Consider the following 15,065-nt stretch of genomic DNA (forward strand, 5'->3'; position numbering starts at 1 on the left):
TTGTTTTCCTGTGTCTGCTGGATGACATGCCATGAGCTAATCTGGATGTCCCTGACTCCCTCCTGCTTGCTTATTACTTCCTTGAAAATTCTTCTTCGTCAGGCATTTGGGCCGATAACCGAGTAATCAATGGTACTGTTGGCAATTTAGCATGATAAAATGATTGGCAGGTATCCATTGTCCGACTTCCAGAACAGAATGCTCGTCTTGTGATATACTGGAAAGATTACGATCACTAGACTTCCATTTGATGACAAAGCCTCTGAAGGTTGCTCAGTCATCCAAAACTGTCGAAACAAGCCACCTTGTGCGGTATGCACCACAAAACTAGAGAGAGAGGAGAGAGAGAGAGAGAGAGAGTTGATACTGTTCAAATAAAGAGAATGATTACCCTAAGAACAAAACTTAGACTATTGGATGCAGATAGCTCACTAGCTTCTTGTTGTATTATGATGCTATTGATTTTCTGGAAATACCAAATGAAATTAACCAGAAATGGCAAGCAGAATACTCCTTTCCTGCAGATACTGATAAAGCGGAAAAAAAGAAAAAATGAACGAACTCAGGAAGGATAACCTCCCAGGATGTGATGATAGATTGATGCTGAAGATGCATTTGTAGGACCAACAACTGGAAGGCAAGGATCATACAGATGATCATCCCTTTGCTCCTGCTTTGGAGTGAGGAATCTCAAATCGTTCTGTTTTAGCCGCTGTCCTGAAAGGGCTGACTGAAGTGAACCAGCAGGCTTTCCAATATGATTACCATCGAAAAGATCGGTCACAGGAACTTTTGGGTACGGGCGAAACTTGTAAGGTAGAGAGATAGGAAGATCTGGAACTAAAGAGGCTATAGAACCGGCTTGATGCATTGCACCCTGGGTGGGATTCAGGCCAAATGAGCCGCAGGGTATGGCGCTTTGCAGAGGAGGGAATTTGAAGGGGAACACGGAGGAGGAAGCGCCAAATTTCATGTCGTTGCCAAAATTGGTGAGTAAACTCGATCTCAGGAACTCATTATGTAACTCGGGCTTTCTCTCAAATATCGGAAGGTCTTGAACCTGTGCCTCCGGCTTATTAGTACCAGAGTTTCTAGGTATTGCCAGGTTTGCTTGAGCACCAACAGCAGCTGGAGACAAATTTCCACCACCTGAGGGTAAATTGCTATTCCTGGCTGCAGGAACTTCATGGTTGTGTTTTCCCTCATATGTTGTAATTACGTATTTAAGGTTGTCAGAGGCTCTTTCCACATGCTTCCTCACAGAGCAACCAGCGCTAGTGCACTTGTAGTAGCTCCTATGAGATACATGAATAAGAATCTTCAGCAAGTCAGAATATGACATCGGATTTCTCAAAAGCACAAAGACACTCTAAGTTTCAGCTGGGACCTCAATTGCTCAGGCAGAATTTTGATCACACAGGACAAAAAGAGCACTGAGAAAACAACTGATGCATTATAAAAACTGGGAAAAGGAGCATATGGCATATAATACCTAGGGTTGGGATTTCCTTTTACCACCTTTTGACCATATTTCCTCCACCTGTAACCGTCATCAAGTATGTCTATGTCGCTCTCTATCTGGATGACAACCCTTGGTTCACGGACAGCTCTGGATGGCAAATTCGATTCACTCAAAGAGTTCTCTGACTTCCTGTATCAAGTGGTCAGAAAAGTTAAAAGGTGCTTCCCTGTCTGCTATTTCCAAGATGGAAGGATGAAGCATCAAGAAAGAAAAATGTTACCTTCGTTTTGACTCGGGTTCCTCATCGTCAGCATCCTCTCCATGTGACATGCTTCCTTGTGTAGCCCCATCATCATCCTCACCATCAGTGCTAGCCAATGTAGAAGAAAGTTCTGGAGTTTGTGCTGATTCAAAAGCAACTGCACATTTTCCTTGTGAGGTTGGCAAAGGACCAGAGAGCTCGGTTAAGACAGATGTTGAGGATGTTTGCTCCAGACCATCGGGTCTCCAATCCGGACCGAGTCTAACATCCTTAGACCCTAACTGATTATTTCTCCAAACTGATCCACCTTCAACTTTAATAGCAGCTTGACCGCCATCAGCCATCTCTGACATTTCATTCGGTGAAAATGCTGATCTAAGCAGTCCACATTGAATAGGCTGAGGTTTTGGATGATTATGAGTACCCTTATAGATAATTTCTGTTATTTGACCATCAAGAGAGCGCTCAACCTTCTTTTTAACCTGACAATTTGGATGGGTACACTTATAGTAGCTTCTTGGAAATTCACTACCTTTTACTTGCTTCTGTCCATACTTTCTCCAATTATATCCATCTTCCGAAGTCCTAACTGTCCCAACTGAGGGGTATGTCCCTTTTTGATCTCCTTCCTCAGCATTTTCGACCTGCATATCCTCTTCAGGAACAGATTCTTTCTCTCGGGCATCATTTGAGCTACAGATTTGCAAGCCACTGCAGCCTCCATTCAAGTTCATTTCACTCAATACTTCTGCATCAGAAGATGGATTAAAGGCACCGTTCTTTTCAGCAGCTTCCTGAGACATTTCTGTTTGGATTTCAAAATCCATTTTAGGATCTTCTAGAAGGAAACCTTGTTTATTAATACCGATCCCCTGCGAATGATTGCAAGAACAAACCCAACAAAGTAAGACATCATATTTTACTGTAAAAAGGTATGAATTCCCATAACTTGGATATCTGCCAAATCTATATGGTTATTAGGAAGCCACCAAGACAGTAGAAAATCTCATTCTACACTTGACAGGAATATTTGAGGAAGTTTCCATCTAATTGTCTCCTATTGTGTGCATCACATGATTTCTCAGTGATTGCTTGATCTCGGCTGAAAGGTAACAAGAGGAATACATGCTTCAGTCCGATGCCACGAAAGCATCAGTAACACGTCAGCACGCGGACGAGCAGAGAGAGAGAGAGAGAGAGAGACCCACAGTCATCGAACAATTGTCTGGATACTTGTGCAAGCAAATGTCTAAGCCAGAGCTCAAACAGGTTAGTGGCGTTGCTTTCACTATGAGCAAGTATTACCTGATCTTCTAAAGCAGAAAAACCAGACAGAGGGGAGGAACACCCAACAGGCTTGAAGCTGAAAGTCCGGTCACTGGAGCCTCCCTTATTGCCATCAGTGGTACTTGCTGAGTGCACCATCGAAATATCAGCAGGAAAGGTAGCCAATGAAAATGATCCTGTGGTGGGAGACAACTGTGCCCAAAAGAACAAAGTATTAAACAAATAGTATCGAGCAAGAGCTGCAACAGAGACACGTGAAGGCTTCCAATAACTGTGATGACAAATTAGACACCATTCAAGAAAATACCTCCTGATAACTTCCTTACGTTTAGTGGACACATATTCACAAGGGAAGCTTTCAAAGATTCAGGTAAGCGTAAAGATGTGCTTATTCCAGCCAGCTTGCTAGGAATGCACATACTATCTATGGCCCCATCCTTACATCTGTTTTGGGCATCTTATATACAGCGTTCGCCTTACGTTGAGCGACTCTAAGGTTGTCTTGCGCAAGTGAACATAAGCGATTATGCTGTAATTCGGGTACATTAGAGTGTGAAATTGTTGCATTCATTACTTTGGTTGAATGTAGTTGTCTTGTCAACATCTTGTGAGGGCTCGTTCGTGGGCGTAGTCCCCACCCATTTTGAATTACTTATCGTCAAGAAAGACTTTAAAAGATTGGAAAACAGTAAAATTGCCAGTTTCCTAATCTAGCTAACAAAAAAGGGGCACAGCGATAAGTTTACGCAAAAAAGGAGTAATTTGATTATTTTAGGATAAGAACTTCTATTACTACTGATGAACAGTAAAGATTTGTTTTAGTTTGAATTCTATGAGAAATTTGTAGAATATCATGACTATTATGTTGCCCGTTTCAAATAATACAGTACACTGATCACTACTCATCTTATACTAGACATGAACGTTACTGGAATTCTTAGGTAAAGTGTTCAGACTGAAAGTCAGCTTTGAATTTGTTTTATAAGAAACTTGCAAAGAGCAAAGCTAAAGGAAAAACAGAACATTTATGGATTCGAGTAAATCAAGGAACGAATTCAAATGATTTTAGGACGTTCAAATTCAAGCATGGTAATTGTATTTGCGATTTCGGATTTGGATTTACTGTCATGTCCGTGACATGACAATTTGAACTGTCGTTTTACGTTTTTGACAGCAGAGATGGGCATGGATGGAGTTTCCAGGGAAAATCTTGACAGCAAGAATCGGATGTCACGAGCTACTACGCTCGGATTCACATTCGAAACGACGATCGCATTCCCTCAATCGAATTCCAGAGGAAGATCCCGATCGCGAAACCAAACGATCCAATCCATCGATTCCATTAGGAAGAAAGATCACAGAAAAAAAAAAAAAAAGCGGGAAAGGCCAGGGAGAGAGAGAGAAGCAAAGGACCTGAGAATTAGGGAGCATGACGGGCGAATCGAGCAGCGCGGTGGGGCTGATCCCGGGAGGTATCGTGAGGCACGGCGGCGAAGCCAGACCACTCGCCGCCCCCTCCCCCTCCGCCGCCCCAGCCCCCGCCGCCGCCGTGTCGATCCTCGCGCTGGCCGCCGCGTTGAACCCGCACTTGGCGGCCCTCCTCTCCGCGATGCTCCCTCCACCCCCACTCCCACTCCCCCCTCCACCTCCCCTCCTCCGCCGCATCCGATCATCTTCTCGCCCTCGCCAGGCGAATCCTCCGCCGCCGCGTCGCCCCGCCGCCGCTCCTCCGCCGACGAGGAGGAGGGCTCGTGCGCCTCCATCGCTCGACCTTCGTCCCTTCCTCCCCCCGATCGAATCCCGGAAACGAAACGGACGGAGAGTTTCTCAGCTCCGGGAGAGACGGAGCTGATCAAGACCGAGAGCTACATGGAAGGAGCGGCGGCGGAGGGAGCATGGGAACGCGATCGCGCGGCGCTCTCGTCGGTGAGTGAAGGAACGAAGACGGCGGCGGCGACGACGACGAAGGATGAAGACGATGAAGAAGAAGAAGAACGAGAGAGAGAGAGAGAGAGAGAGAGTGGCGAGAGTTGGCGGGGCGGTGGTTATGGCGTGAGACACTCTCTCCAGCTCTCGCTTTGCTTGCGCGCGGTGGCGCAAATTTAACACGGGGGCGGACCCACCCCACGCCGCCACGCGGCGCTCCGCGGTCGTGTCGGATTTCCTTTCTCCGCCGCGGGAGCTCCACGTGGCGCGCGGCGGTCGTGTCGGACTTTTTTCCTCGGACTTTTTTTCCCCCCGCGGGAGGAGTCCCACGTGGCGATCGGGGGTTGGGGGAAGGGGGCGTCGCGTCACGTGACGTGCGCGTGGTGGTGTTCGCTCCTCGTTGCGTAGGAGGGGGGGGGGGGGGATCTGCATGGCGCGCAACTCCAAAAGGCGTGTTTAACATCAATTTGGCGTTCGATCAAATTCCGAAATCGAAAAATTTCGAAATTCAAATTTCATTTCCGTCCGTTCGAGAAATTAAATCGTATCTCGAGCTTTCCAAACTTGAGTCGTCCGTGAAATAATTAAAATAGACCGACTGATCCGTATCCTCGATATGTTTCGCATGATATATATTTAATATAATCATATCTTCTTTTTTTTTTTCTGAAAATGCCCTTCCTTTGTTCTTCGTATGTAATTTCGAGAAGGTGGTTCGTGCCGCGTTGCCAATTTTTTTTCTTTATGACGCAATAATTTGGCGGGTCAAAGTTTTGGAGGGTCAAACGAGGGAGGAGGGCATTTTGGTAATTGACCATTCGAGTTAAATATTTCAAAAAAAAGAGATTTGCGAATGCTGGGCCCAAAATGAAAGGGAGAGACGAAACGAGAACCAGTGGCGCGGGAGAAATGTTAGGCGGGGGGATCTGGCGAGCGAATGGCCCGACGCGAAATCCTGCGGGGAGAAGTTTGGGGGATCTTTTTTCTCGATCTGAACTGAAACGGGCGCCCGTGGGGCGGTCGCCACGTGGAGCCTTTTTCGACGGGGAGGTTTCGGTTCCCGACTCGCGCGACCCGCGCACGTGAGAAACGATGGAAACCTGAAACCGATCCACATGTTGGAACGTGTGCCTATATCTTGGCGGATCTGTTGTCGTCGCGCAATGCCGAATCGAACCGAACCGAATTCCGAGACCAAGTTTCAGAGTTTGTTTAGAACCCCGCGAAATCATGCAATGCGACCCGACGGATTATGATCAGCAAGTTTTCTTGTAATGAATGAATTGGGTTGAATTCGTGAGTACCCAATAAGATATTCGTGGCTGGGCTCTTACGAGCTCTAAGATTGGCATGGACGATCTAAATGGCGCATATCAACTCATCACATCTTTTGCCTATGAAATCTCACCCATTGTGGTCACGGCGACAATGGGGCGATCCGCACGACGCCCCGAGAGGTTTTATCGACACACAAGCCGGGGCCAATATGCCATTTTTAAAATGGATCGCCCGGATTGAAAAGGTTGAGTTCACATTCTTATTTGTTTTGGCATTCATATAGAAACAACAGGGAGACGGTGACAAAGCTTCATGTGCGCTTCGACTAAGGTCGCGAACATAAGATGGAGAAATTTCGTATCGGATTATCTTCGCGCGATTCGGTTTCGTGCTCAGGCTAAACAAAATCATCCGCCGTCGGAATCGGGATTTCATCCGTGTCCGGATAAAGCCGTTCCCCATCAGAGTTCCTCGTTTCCGGCGATGGTTATGGGAACGCTTTTCGCCCAATCGATATTTGGCTCTCATCAGATGGGAAATTCACACAGCAGTTCGATCTCATCAACATCTCTGACGATGCAGCCATTCACAACAGTCACTCCGAGACCATAGAACAAGACTCCCTCCGAATATAACAATGCGCAAGCTCCCCCTTTCCTTCGACAAACTCGCGAATCGAATCTTGGCTACCATTATCTTGAAAGTCCGAAGAATGAAATAGAGAAATTCAGAAGGCAAATCAGTCTCCTTGAAGAAGGAAAATTTAAGCCTACTGATTTTTTCTCTATTCCGAGAATCGGATACTTTCTTCCACCACCGCAAAGCTATCCAGATATAGGAGATCCAGCACAGTCATCTCAAGATCCGATGCAGTCATCTCAGGATCCATGGGATGGACCACTCTCTCAAGACCCCTATGACTATGGACCATTGTCCTTATCCATTGGACTTGATGCCAGCTCTTGACCTTATGGGTAATCGTTGGAGTGCCACGCCCAAAGTTCACCGCTCACAATCAGCGGTCCTAAAATGACACAAAGAAAGGTTCAGGATAGAAATTTAGTACCAAATTGGCATAATTAAAAAGTTTATGATTGAATTGGTCTCCGTACAATAAGTTTAAGACTTCTCGGATAATTATCCCGTCTAAAAAGTTTGATATTAAATAATTTTGGGGTTGGGATATTTGGCACGTTTTTTTATCTAGAGTCCAAAATTTGCGAAAGATATGAAGAGATCTAATCATATCTCCTTTGAAATGTTTAACTAACACAGGTAGGCAAAAACTCGAACGAGCAAATAAACATTTTAAAACTGAAAGAATTAACATTTTCTCAGATTTTTCAATCAATTGTCTTCGATTTCCATGACACCCTTAAACGCGCAAGGACTAATCAATCTTTTTAATCAACGACAGGGAGACAGAAGAGGACGACTCGATTAAGGTAACAAAGCTTCATGTGTGCTTCGACTAAGGTCGCGAATATAAGATGGAGAAATTTTGTATTGGGTTATCTTTGCGCAATTTGGTTTCGTGCTTAGGCTAAACAGAATCATCTTTCACCGGAAATCGGGATTTCATCGGTGTCTGGATAGAGCCGTTCTCCGTCGGAGGTCCTTGTCTCCGGCGATAGTTATGGGAATGCTTTTTGCCCAATCGTCGTTGGCTTTCATCATATGGGAAATTCCACTGTAGTTCGATCTCATCAACATCTCTGACGATGCAGCCATTCACAACGGTCACTCCAAGACCATGGAACAGGACTCCCTCCAAATATATCAATGCGCAAGCTCCCCCTTTTCTTCCAGAAACTCGCGAATCGAATCGTTATCCTCAAAAGACCTTATGGGTAATCGTTGGAGTAGCACGCCCAAAGTTCACCACTTTGAATCAGCGGCCCTAAAATGGCACAAAGAAAGGTTTAGGATAGAAGTTAGTCCCCAATTGGCATAATTGAAAAGTTTAGGATTGAATTGGTCTCTGTATAATAAGTTTAAGATTTTTTAGATAATTATTCCGTCTAAAAGGTTTGATATTAAATAATTTTGGGGTTGGGATATTTGGCACGTTTTTTTATCTAGAGTCCAAAATTTGCGAAAGATATGAAGAGATCTAATCATATCTGCTTTGAAATGCTTAACTAACACAGGTAGGCAAAAACTCGAACAAGCAAATAAACATTTTAAAACTGAAAAAAATTAACATTTTCTCGGATTTTTCAATCAATTGCCTTCGATTTCCATGACACCCTTAAACGCGCGAGGACTAATCAATCTTTTTAATCAACGACTTCAATTTCAAAAATTGCTCACTAATTTACGCACTAAATGGCCGGTCGGGCCTGTTGCGCCGAACCACGAGAGGACCCTCCACCGCTGCCGTCGGCAGCCACTCTAGGCGAGAGGGCCGACGACACGCGCGTAAAGAACGACGGCATCCTGTTGAAAGCCCACCTCTCCGACTTGGCCGCCCGGTCCAGCCGGTCTGGCCTCCTGAAGTGCCTCCCTCGGCTGCTCCCCTCGCCTCCGCACCGGTACCCTCGCCTCGAGCTGCCTTCATGGGCCCGGTCCGGCATGGGCCGGTCCATCAGTTGCCTCCTCACCTCGGCCGGCAGCCTCAGCGTGAAGCGTTCGGTGTCCTCGCCCGGTCGGATCAGCGAGTGCCCGGTCGAGTGCGAGCGGGAAAACCTTCGCATTTGGCTCGAGCCACGTGTACGGTTGCGATTATTGCTCTCGTTCTTGTCCCATAGATCGGGCGGCTGGATTCCCTCTCGTTCTCTTCCTCCCTGGCTCCTCTCTGCCGCGCCGGCATCCGGCGGCGCCGCCTCCACCGCCACCTCGACCCGCGGTGGCTCGGTGCCCGACTCGGCTTGTTGACTTTCCGAGTCGCCGGCCGGCTGCTCCGCGAGCTCCGCGCGGCAGACGGGGCAGGTGGTGTGGGAGCCGAGCCACGCGCCGATGCAGTCCGGGTGGAAGGCGTGGTCGCACTTCGGGATCAGGCGGAGCATGTCGTCGTCCTCGAAGTCGTTCAGGCACACCGCGCACGCCAGCGACGCCTCGCCGGTCTTGTGCCCCTTCACGGCGGAGTAGGCGACGGTCGGGAAGGTCTCGACGGCGACGACGGCGGGGTCGAGGCCGCGAGGGGCGGCGAGGCGGCGGAGCGAGGGGACGGAGACGGAGCCCTCGGGGGCGAGGGAGCAGCGGAGGATGAAGACGGAGTAGGCAGAGAGGAGGAAGAGGAAGACGACGACGACCCTGAGGTAGGGGTTGAAGTTGTCGTCGAAGGCTGGGGTGGAAGAGGAGGATTCGTCGCTCGGCGGAGCGGACGCCGGCTGGGCCGCGGCGCGAGGAAGACAGGTCGGGAGGAGGAGGAGGAAGAGGAAGAGAGCGGAGGCGGCGGCGGCGAACCTCCGCCGTGTTGGCGGCGGACGCGAGATCGGAGGCATGAGTGGAGGAGAGGAGGAAGATGTGCAAGTCAACCGGGTCGACTTGAACTATAATTTTTTATTTTTATTTTTTGGGTCGGTGGACGACTTGAACTGAAAAGGCATTTTCGCTAATGCCATTTTGATTTTTCTTGCTTTTATATATAATAATTAAAACCGAGATGAAAAAAAAAAAATCTATCAATCTTCCTCATTATTTGTCGTTTCATCGATAAATATCTAGAGCGGTACGCTGCACATTTTTTCTTTACGTCATTCATTGTTTTTAGGATTAATACCGCAAAAAATTCCAAATCGATACACTTGTGACAAAAAACCCAACATGAAATTTGTGACAAAAAACCCAACATGAAATTTACCCTTCGTTAGTTTCCATTAAATTTTACCGTCAAATTTTCTGAGTTAGATAACACGTGGCAGTCGACAGGTGTACCGATTTGGGGTTTTACCCTTCTGTTTGTCACAGGTTTACCAATTTCTGATTTTTCGTGATATCAATCCAATTTAACGGAGGATAAATTTGTTATAGGTATACCGATTTTGGATTTTTTGTGATCAAAAAATTAGTTTTGGATAAATTTCTCACGGATGTACCAATTTCGGGTTTTTGGCGGTATTAACCCTTGATTTAAAGTAGGCTCTTTTGTCCATAAAAATTAGATTTTTTTTTCTAAGTAACGTGAAAACATATTCTCCGAATGATTCTCGAAATGAAAAACGGCCTTTGTTGAAAACTTGAACACATACGCGTATCCTATTTGACATACGAGATACTTCGAATTTCGAGATTCTACTTTAAAAAGCCAGATTTTTATACGTGAACTCTAGTATAACCAATAGGCACAAGTATTTCTTACGTGTACTGCTTCAAAAATACGTGGGTCCCACAAAAGTTTAATACGAGGATATCGTTGTATTAAGTAATTATATCTATCAAGGGAAACTAGTAGCGGGCAATTATTCCCTTTTTTAGTAAATGAATCATAATTTACAGCTGTTGATAAAAACGGGTGTTTATATACAAATTCACGAATACAAAAATATTAGGAAAGCAAGTTAATTATTTATTTATAGTTTTGTATAATAGGTACGGGTGATCAGTTCCCGGTCCGGACTGGTTCCCAAAATTGGGAACCGTGGACTAGACCGGCTGGTCCTAGGACCGGGAATCGGACCGGACCACTAGTCCGGTCCGGTTCCAGTTTCGGTTCAATGAAACCATTCACTTAAAATTTAGTTCACATTTTATTAATATTTGTCAGGAAATTTATATCAATGAAGCTTACTTAGGGTTTAGTTCACATTTTACTAATTTTTTTGAAGAAATAAAAAAAAAAGTATATGAAATCAGTCTGGTCCGATTCCTCTTTGGAACCGGGAATCGGATTGCCCGGACACCGATTCCACTCTTAGGAACTAGATCGACACTCTCGGGAACCGGACCCAACTGGCCGGTTCGGTCCAGTCTGGGTGATTTTTGGTTTGGGCGGTCCATTTTGCACATGCGTAATAATGAGATCAAGAAATGTTGGCAAGACAATTGTTAACACGACGATAAGTGTCTACCAATTTAGTGTCATTTCCAAAATCAAGTAACATTTCAACATGGCATGTTATTGATGTATCCGTCAAGCAATGCATTAGGATGGATAGATCTTAGAAACGAAAACGCATCGCCCGTATTGAAAAGGTTGAGTTCACGTTCTTGTTTGTTTCGGCAATCATATAGAAACAACGGGGAGACAGAAGAGGATGACTCGACGTCCGTAGGTAATGAACGTAACAAAGTTTTCATGTATATGCTTCGACTAAGGTCACGAACCTAAGACGGAGAAATTTGTACCGGAGTACTTTCGCGCGATTCGGTTTCATGCTTAGGCTAAACAGAATCATCTATCGTCGGAATCGGGATTTCATCCGTGTCCAGTTGAAGCCGTTCGCCATCGGAGATCCATGTCTCCGGCGATAGTTATGGGAACGCTTTTCGTCTAATCGTCATCGGCTTTCATCGGTCGGGAAATGTCACGGCAGTTGATCTCATCAACATTTCTGAATATCTGATGATGCAGCCATTCACAACAATTATTTCGAGACTATACTCCAGCCAAATAAATAGCAGGGCGCGCAAGCTCTCCCTTCTCTTTGAGAAACTCACAAATCGAAAATTTTGTCCTCGAAGATCTTAAGGGTGACCGTAGGAGCGCCCAAAGTTCACCACTCACAATCGGCTAGGGGCCGGATCACAATAGGTATAAGACTGAACTGGCAAATTATCTAAAGGTTTAAGACTGAATTGATATAATCGAACGGTTTAGGATCGAATTGGCCTCCGTACAATAGGTTTAGAACTTTTTGGGCAATTATCCTGTGAAAAAAGATTAGATATCTAATAATTTTGGGGGATGGGATATTTGGTACATTGAAATTTGCAACAGATATTGAGGAGATATGATCATATCTGCTTTGAAATGCTTAACTAATACGGATAGGCAAAACTCGAACAAGCAAATGGCGCGCGGATATTGGTATAACTTCCTGCTTTGTACAACCTTACACAAGTAAATTTCGATCACTATACGGTAGGGAATCTACATTTCCATCTTACTAATAAGAAATAAAATATTCGGATCAAATCATTTTTAAATTAAAAAATTAACATTTTCATTGATTTTTCAATCAATTGTCTTTGGTTTCCATAATCTATTTAGTCAACTTCCATTTCAGAAATTGCTCACTAATTTACGCACTAAATGGCCGGTCGAGCCTGTTGCGCTGAACCTCCATTGCCGTCGGCAGCCACTCTAGGCGAGAGGGCCGACGGCACGCGCACAAAGAAAGCCCGCCTCTCCGGCTTAGCCGCCCGGTCCAGCCGGTCTGGCCTCCCGAAGTACCTCCCTCGGCTGCTCCCTTCGCCTCCACGCCAGTACCCTCGCCTCGAGCTACCTTCCTGGGGCCGGTCCGGCCTGGCCCGGTCCATCAGTTGCTTCCTCACCTCGGCCGGCAGCCTCAGCATGAAACGGTCATTGTCCTCACCTGGTCGGATCAGCGAGTGCCCGGTCGAGTGCGAGCGGGAAAATCTTTGCATCCGGCTCGAGCCAAGTGCACGATTGCGATTATTGAAGCTGCCGCACTCGTTCTTGTCCCATAGATAGGGCGGCTGGATTCCCTCTCGTTCTCCTCCTCGCTGACTCCTCTCAGGTGCGCCGGCATCCGGCGGAGCCACCTCGACCATCACCTCAACCCGCGGCGGCTCGGTGCCCGACTCAGCTTGTTGACTTTCAGAGTTGCCGGCCGGCTGCGATGCGAGCTCAGCGCGGCAGACGGGGCAGGTGGTGTGGGAGTCGAGCCACGCGCCGATGCAGTCGGGGTGGAAGGCATGGTCGCACTTGGGGATCAGGCGGAGCACGTCCTCGTCCTCGAAGTCGTTCAGGCACACCGCACACTCCAGCGACGCCTCGCCGGTCTTGTGCCCCTTCACGGCGGAGTAGACGACGGTCGGGAAGCTCTCGACGATGGCGGGGTCGAGGCCGCGAGGGGCAGCTAGGCGGCGGACCAAGGGAACGGAGATGGAGCCCTCGGGGGCGGGGGAGCAGCGGCGGATGAAGGCGGAGTAGGCAGAGAGGAAGAAGAGGAAGACGACGATGATGAACATGAGGGAGATCGGGTTGAAGGTGTCGTCGAAGGCCGGGGTGGAAGAGGAGGATTCGTCGCTCGGCGGAGCGGATGCCGGTTGGGCAGCGGCATGCGGAAGAGGGGTCGGGAGGAGGAGGAGGAAAAAGGAAGAGGGCGGAGGCGGTAGCGGCGGCGGCGGACCTCCGCCGTGTTGGCGGCGGACGTGAGACCGGAGGCATGAGTGAAGGAGAGGAGGAGGAAGATGTGCAAGTCAACCGGTCGACTTGAACTACATGTTTTTTTTTTTTCGGTCGGTGGACGAGTTGAACTGAAAAGGCACTTTCGCTATTGGTAAATCAATCATTATTAACAGCTGTTGCCACTCGATATTGGATATAAAAAAACTGGTGTTTATGTACAAATACAGTAACTAAGCGTGTTAGAATATTTAAATTATAAATCACGCCTTCATCTAACAGCGTAAACTTTTAAAATAATTGATAACTGATTATCTCGTGCCCATCAAATCTCAATTATAGTTGACAATTGTTTTGAATTTTTTAATTGACTTTGAAGTTTTAGGACTCAAATAATTTTTAAGTGCTAAATTTTATGACTTTCAATATTTATCTTGAAAATGTAAAATTAAAGAAAAGACCACAAAACGGACTTGATGCATTCATTTAATAACTTAAGATTTTTTTAATAGTTGGCAATAGTCCTAACAAAATCTCACAAAATCAATTCTTTAAACCGAACCAGCAACTTAAAATCTAAAATTCAAGAAAACAGATGTACATGATTGAACTCGTGCTCTATTTCAACCAACGCTGTCCAGTCTCGACATGGTTTTATCCTATCGCGATTCCAGAAATCATCGATCAGCTGCCGACGACGGATAACGACAAATTGTTGCTAACATGGGCATCGGTGTGGGCAAGAAGCAATCAATCGGTAAGCTTGTGGGCTAGTTTTTTTTTTTTTTTTTCGGCCGAAAACGGGCCACTTTCATTTGACTAATAGAAAAACATTCACAATTAGCGTCAAAACATAACAAATCCCGAAAGGATTGGGAGCTTAGACAGCCAATTAGGATGGAGGTAGCCTAATTTACGGGCCTTCGCGGTCCGGTCTGCACAGCTACTATCTTCACGTGGAGAGAATACGATCTTGACACCATTAGCTCGTGGGATAGTTGACCACGCGTGTTTAGATGGATGCAACCACCAGAACAAGGTCATGAGTCGGTTGATACTCATCTAGAGAAGTGGCTACTCAGCCAAAAAGAGCCAAAAGATCATGGTCACAAGAATGCCGGGAATAAAGGATCATATGGATAACCGAAAGAAATCGTTCGCAGAAGCACGACCACCGGAAACCGTCCAAGAACCGCCGAAAATCGTCGAGAACCATTGGAAATTGCCAGGAACTGCTAGGAACCATCAAAGAGTAGCTATTCCGCGATTTTTATAAATTCGATTAGCCATCCGAGCCCCCGATAAATCAATCAAAAATGTTATCTTTCAATTATTTTTACTTTCCTATACAGTACTTTATATTTCCTTAACTGTAGCTTTCCGATTCGCGTCGTCGATCAAATTCCGGCGTTACATCTTTGCACGTTCTCAAATTTTGTCATCGATTAAATTCCAGCATATTTTTAACGGAAGACCAACTCGAACCCAAAAAGTGTAATTTAGAGACTCGATCGAGCACAAAAGAAAAGTTGAGAGATATGATCAAACATTTTTCAATAATTTATGAATTTCTCGTGTCTTTAATTACACATTAT

At 46.2% G+C, this 15,065-nt stretch overlaps 3 protein-coding genes across 3 annotated transcripts; all 3 read right to left on the bottom strand.

Moving 5' to 3' along the window:
* Positions 1 to 351: 351 nt before the first annotated feature.
* LOC115690169 (WRKY transcription factor SUSIBA2-like) lies at positions 352 to 4,580 on the bottom strand. The gene is made up of 5 exons (XM_030616433.2): positions 4,425 to 4,580; positions 3,030 to 3,203; positions 1,743 to 2,596; positions 1,493 to 1,651; positions 352 to 1,295 (listed from the first exon to the last, which is right to left on the bottom strand). Exons 1-5 carry the CDS (start codon positions 4,440 to 4,442, stop codon positions 563 to 565), a joined length of 1,938 nt encoding a protein of 645 aa, XP_030472293.2. The 5' UTR covers positions 4,443 to 4,580; the 3' UTR covers positions 352 to 562.
* A 3,943-nt stretch (positions 4,581 to 8,523) lies between these two features.
* LOC115690186 (E3 ubiquitin-protein ligase ATL6-like) lies at positions 8,524 to 9,595 on the bottom strand (the record flags this gene model as incomplete). The annotated part of the gene is made up of 1 exon (XM_030616447.2): positions 8,524 to 9,595. A coding segment is annotated over one exon (1,056 nt), but the record flags the coding sequence as incomplete, so codon positions are not given.
* Positions 9,596 to 12,407: 2,812 nt separating this feature from the next.
* Positions 12,408 to 13,496, bottom strand: LOC115690170 (E3 ubiquitin-protein ligase ATL6-like). The gene has a single exon (XM_056303980.1). The coding sequence runs from the start codon at positions 13,311 to 13,313 to the stop codon at positions 12,408 to 12,410; it is 906 nt and encodes a 301-aa protein (XP_056159955.1). The 5' UTR covers positions 13,314 to 13,496.
* Between the last annotated feature and the right edge of the window lie 1,569 nt (positions 13,497 to 15,065).

Source organism: Syzygium oleosum, unplaced genomic scaffold (genome assembly GCF_021117445.2).
Source record: "Syzygium oleosum isolate NSW1041296 unplaced genomic scaffold, Sole_v2.1 Sole_v2.30, whole genome shotgun sequence".
Lineage (NCBI taxonomy): Eukaryota > Viridiplantae > Streptophyta > Magnoliopsida > Myrtales > Myrtaceae > Syzygium > Syzygium oleosum.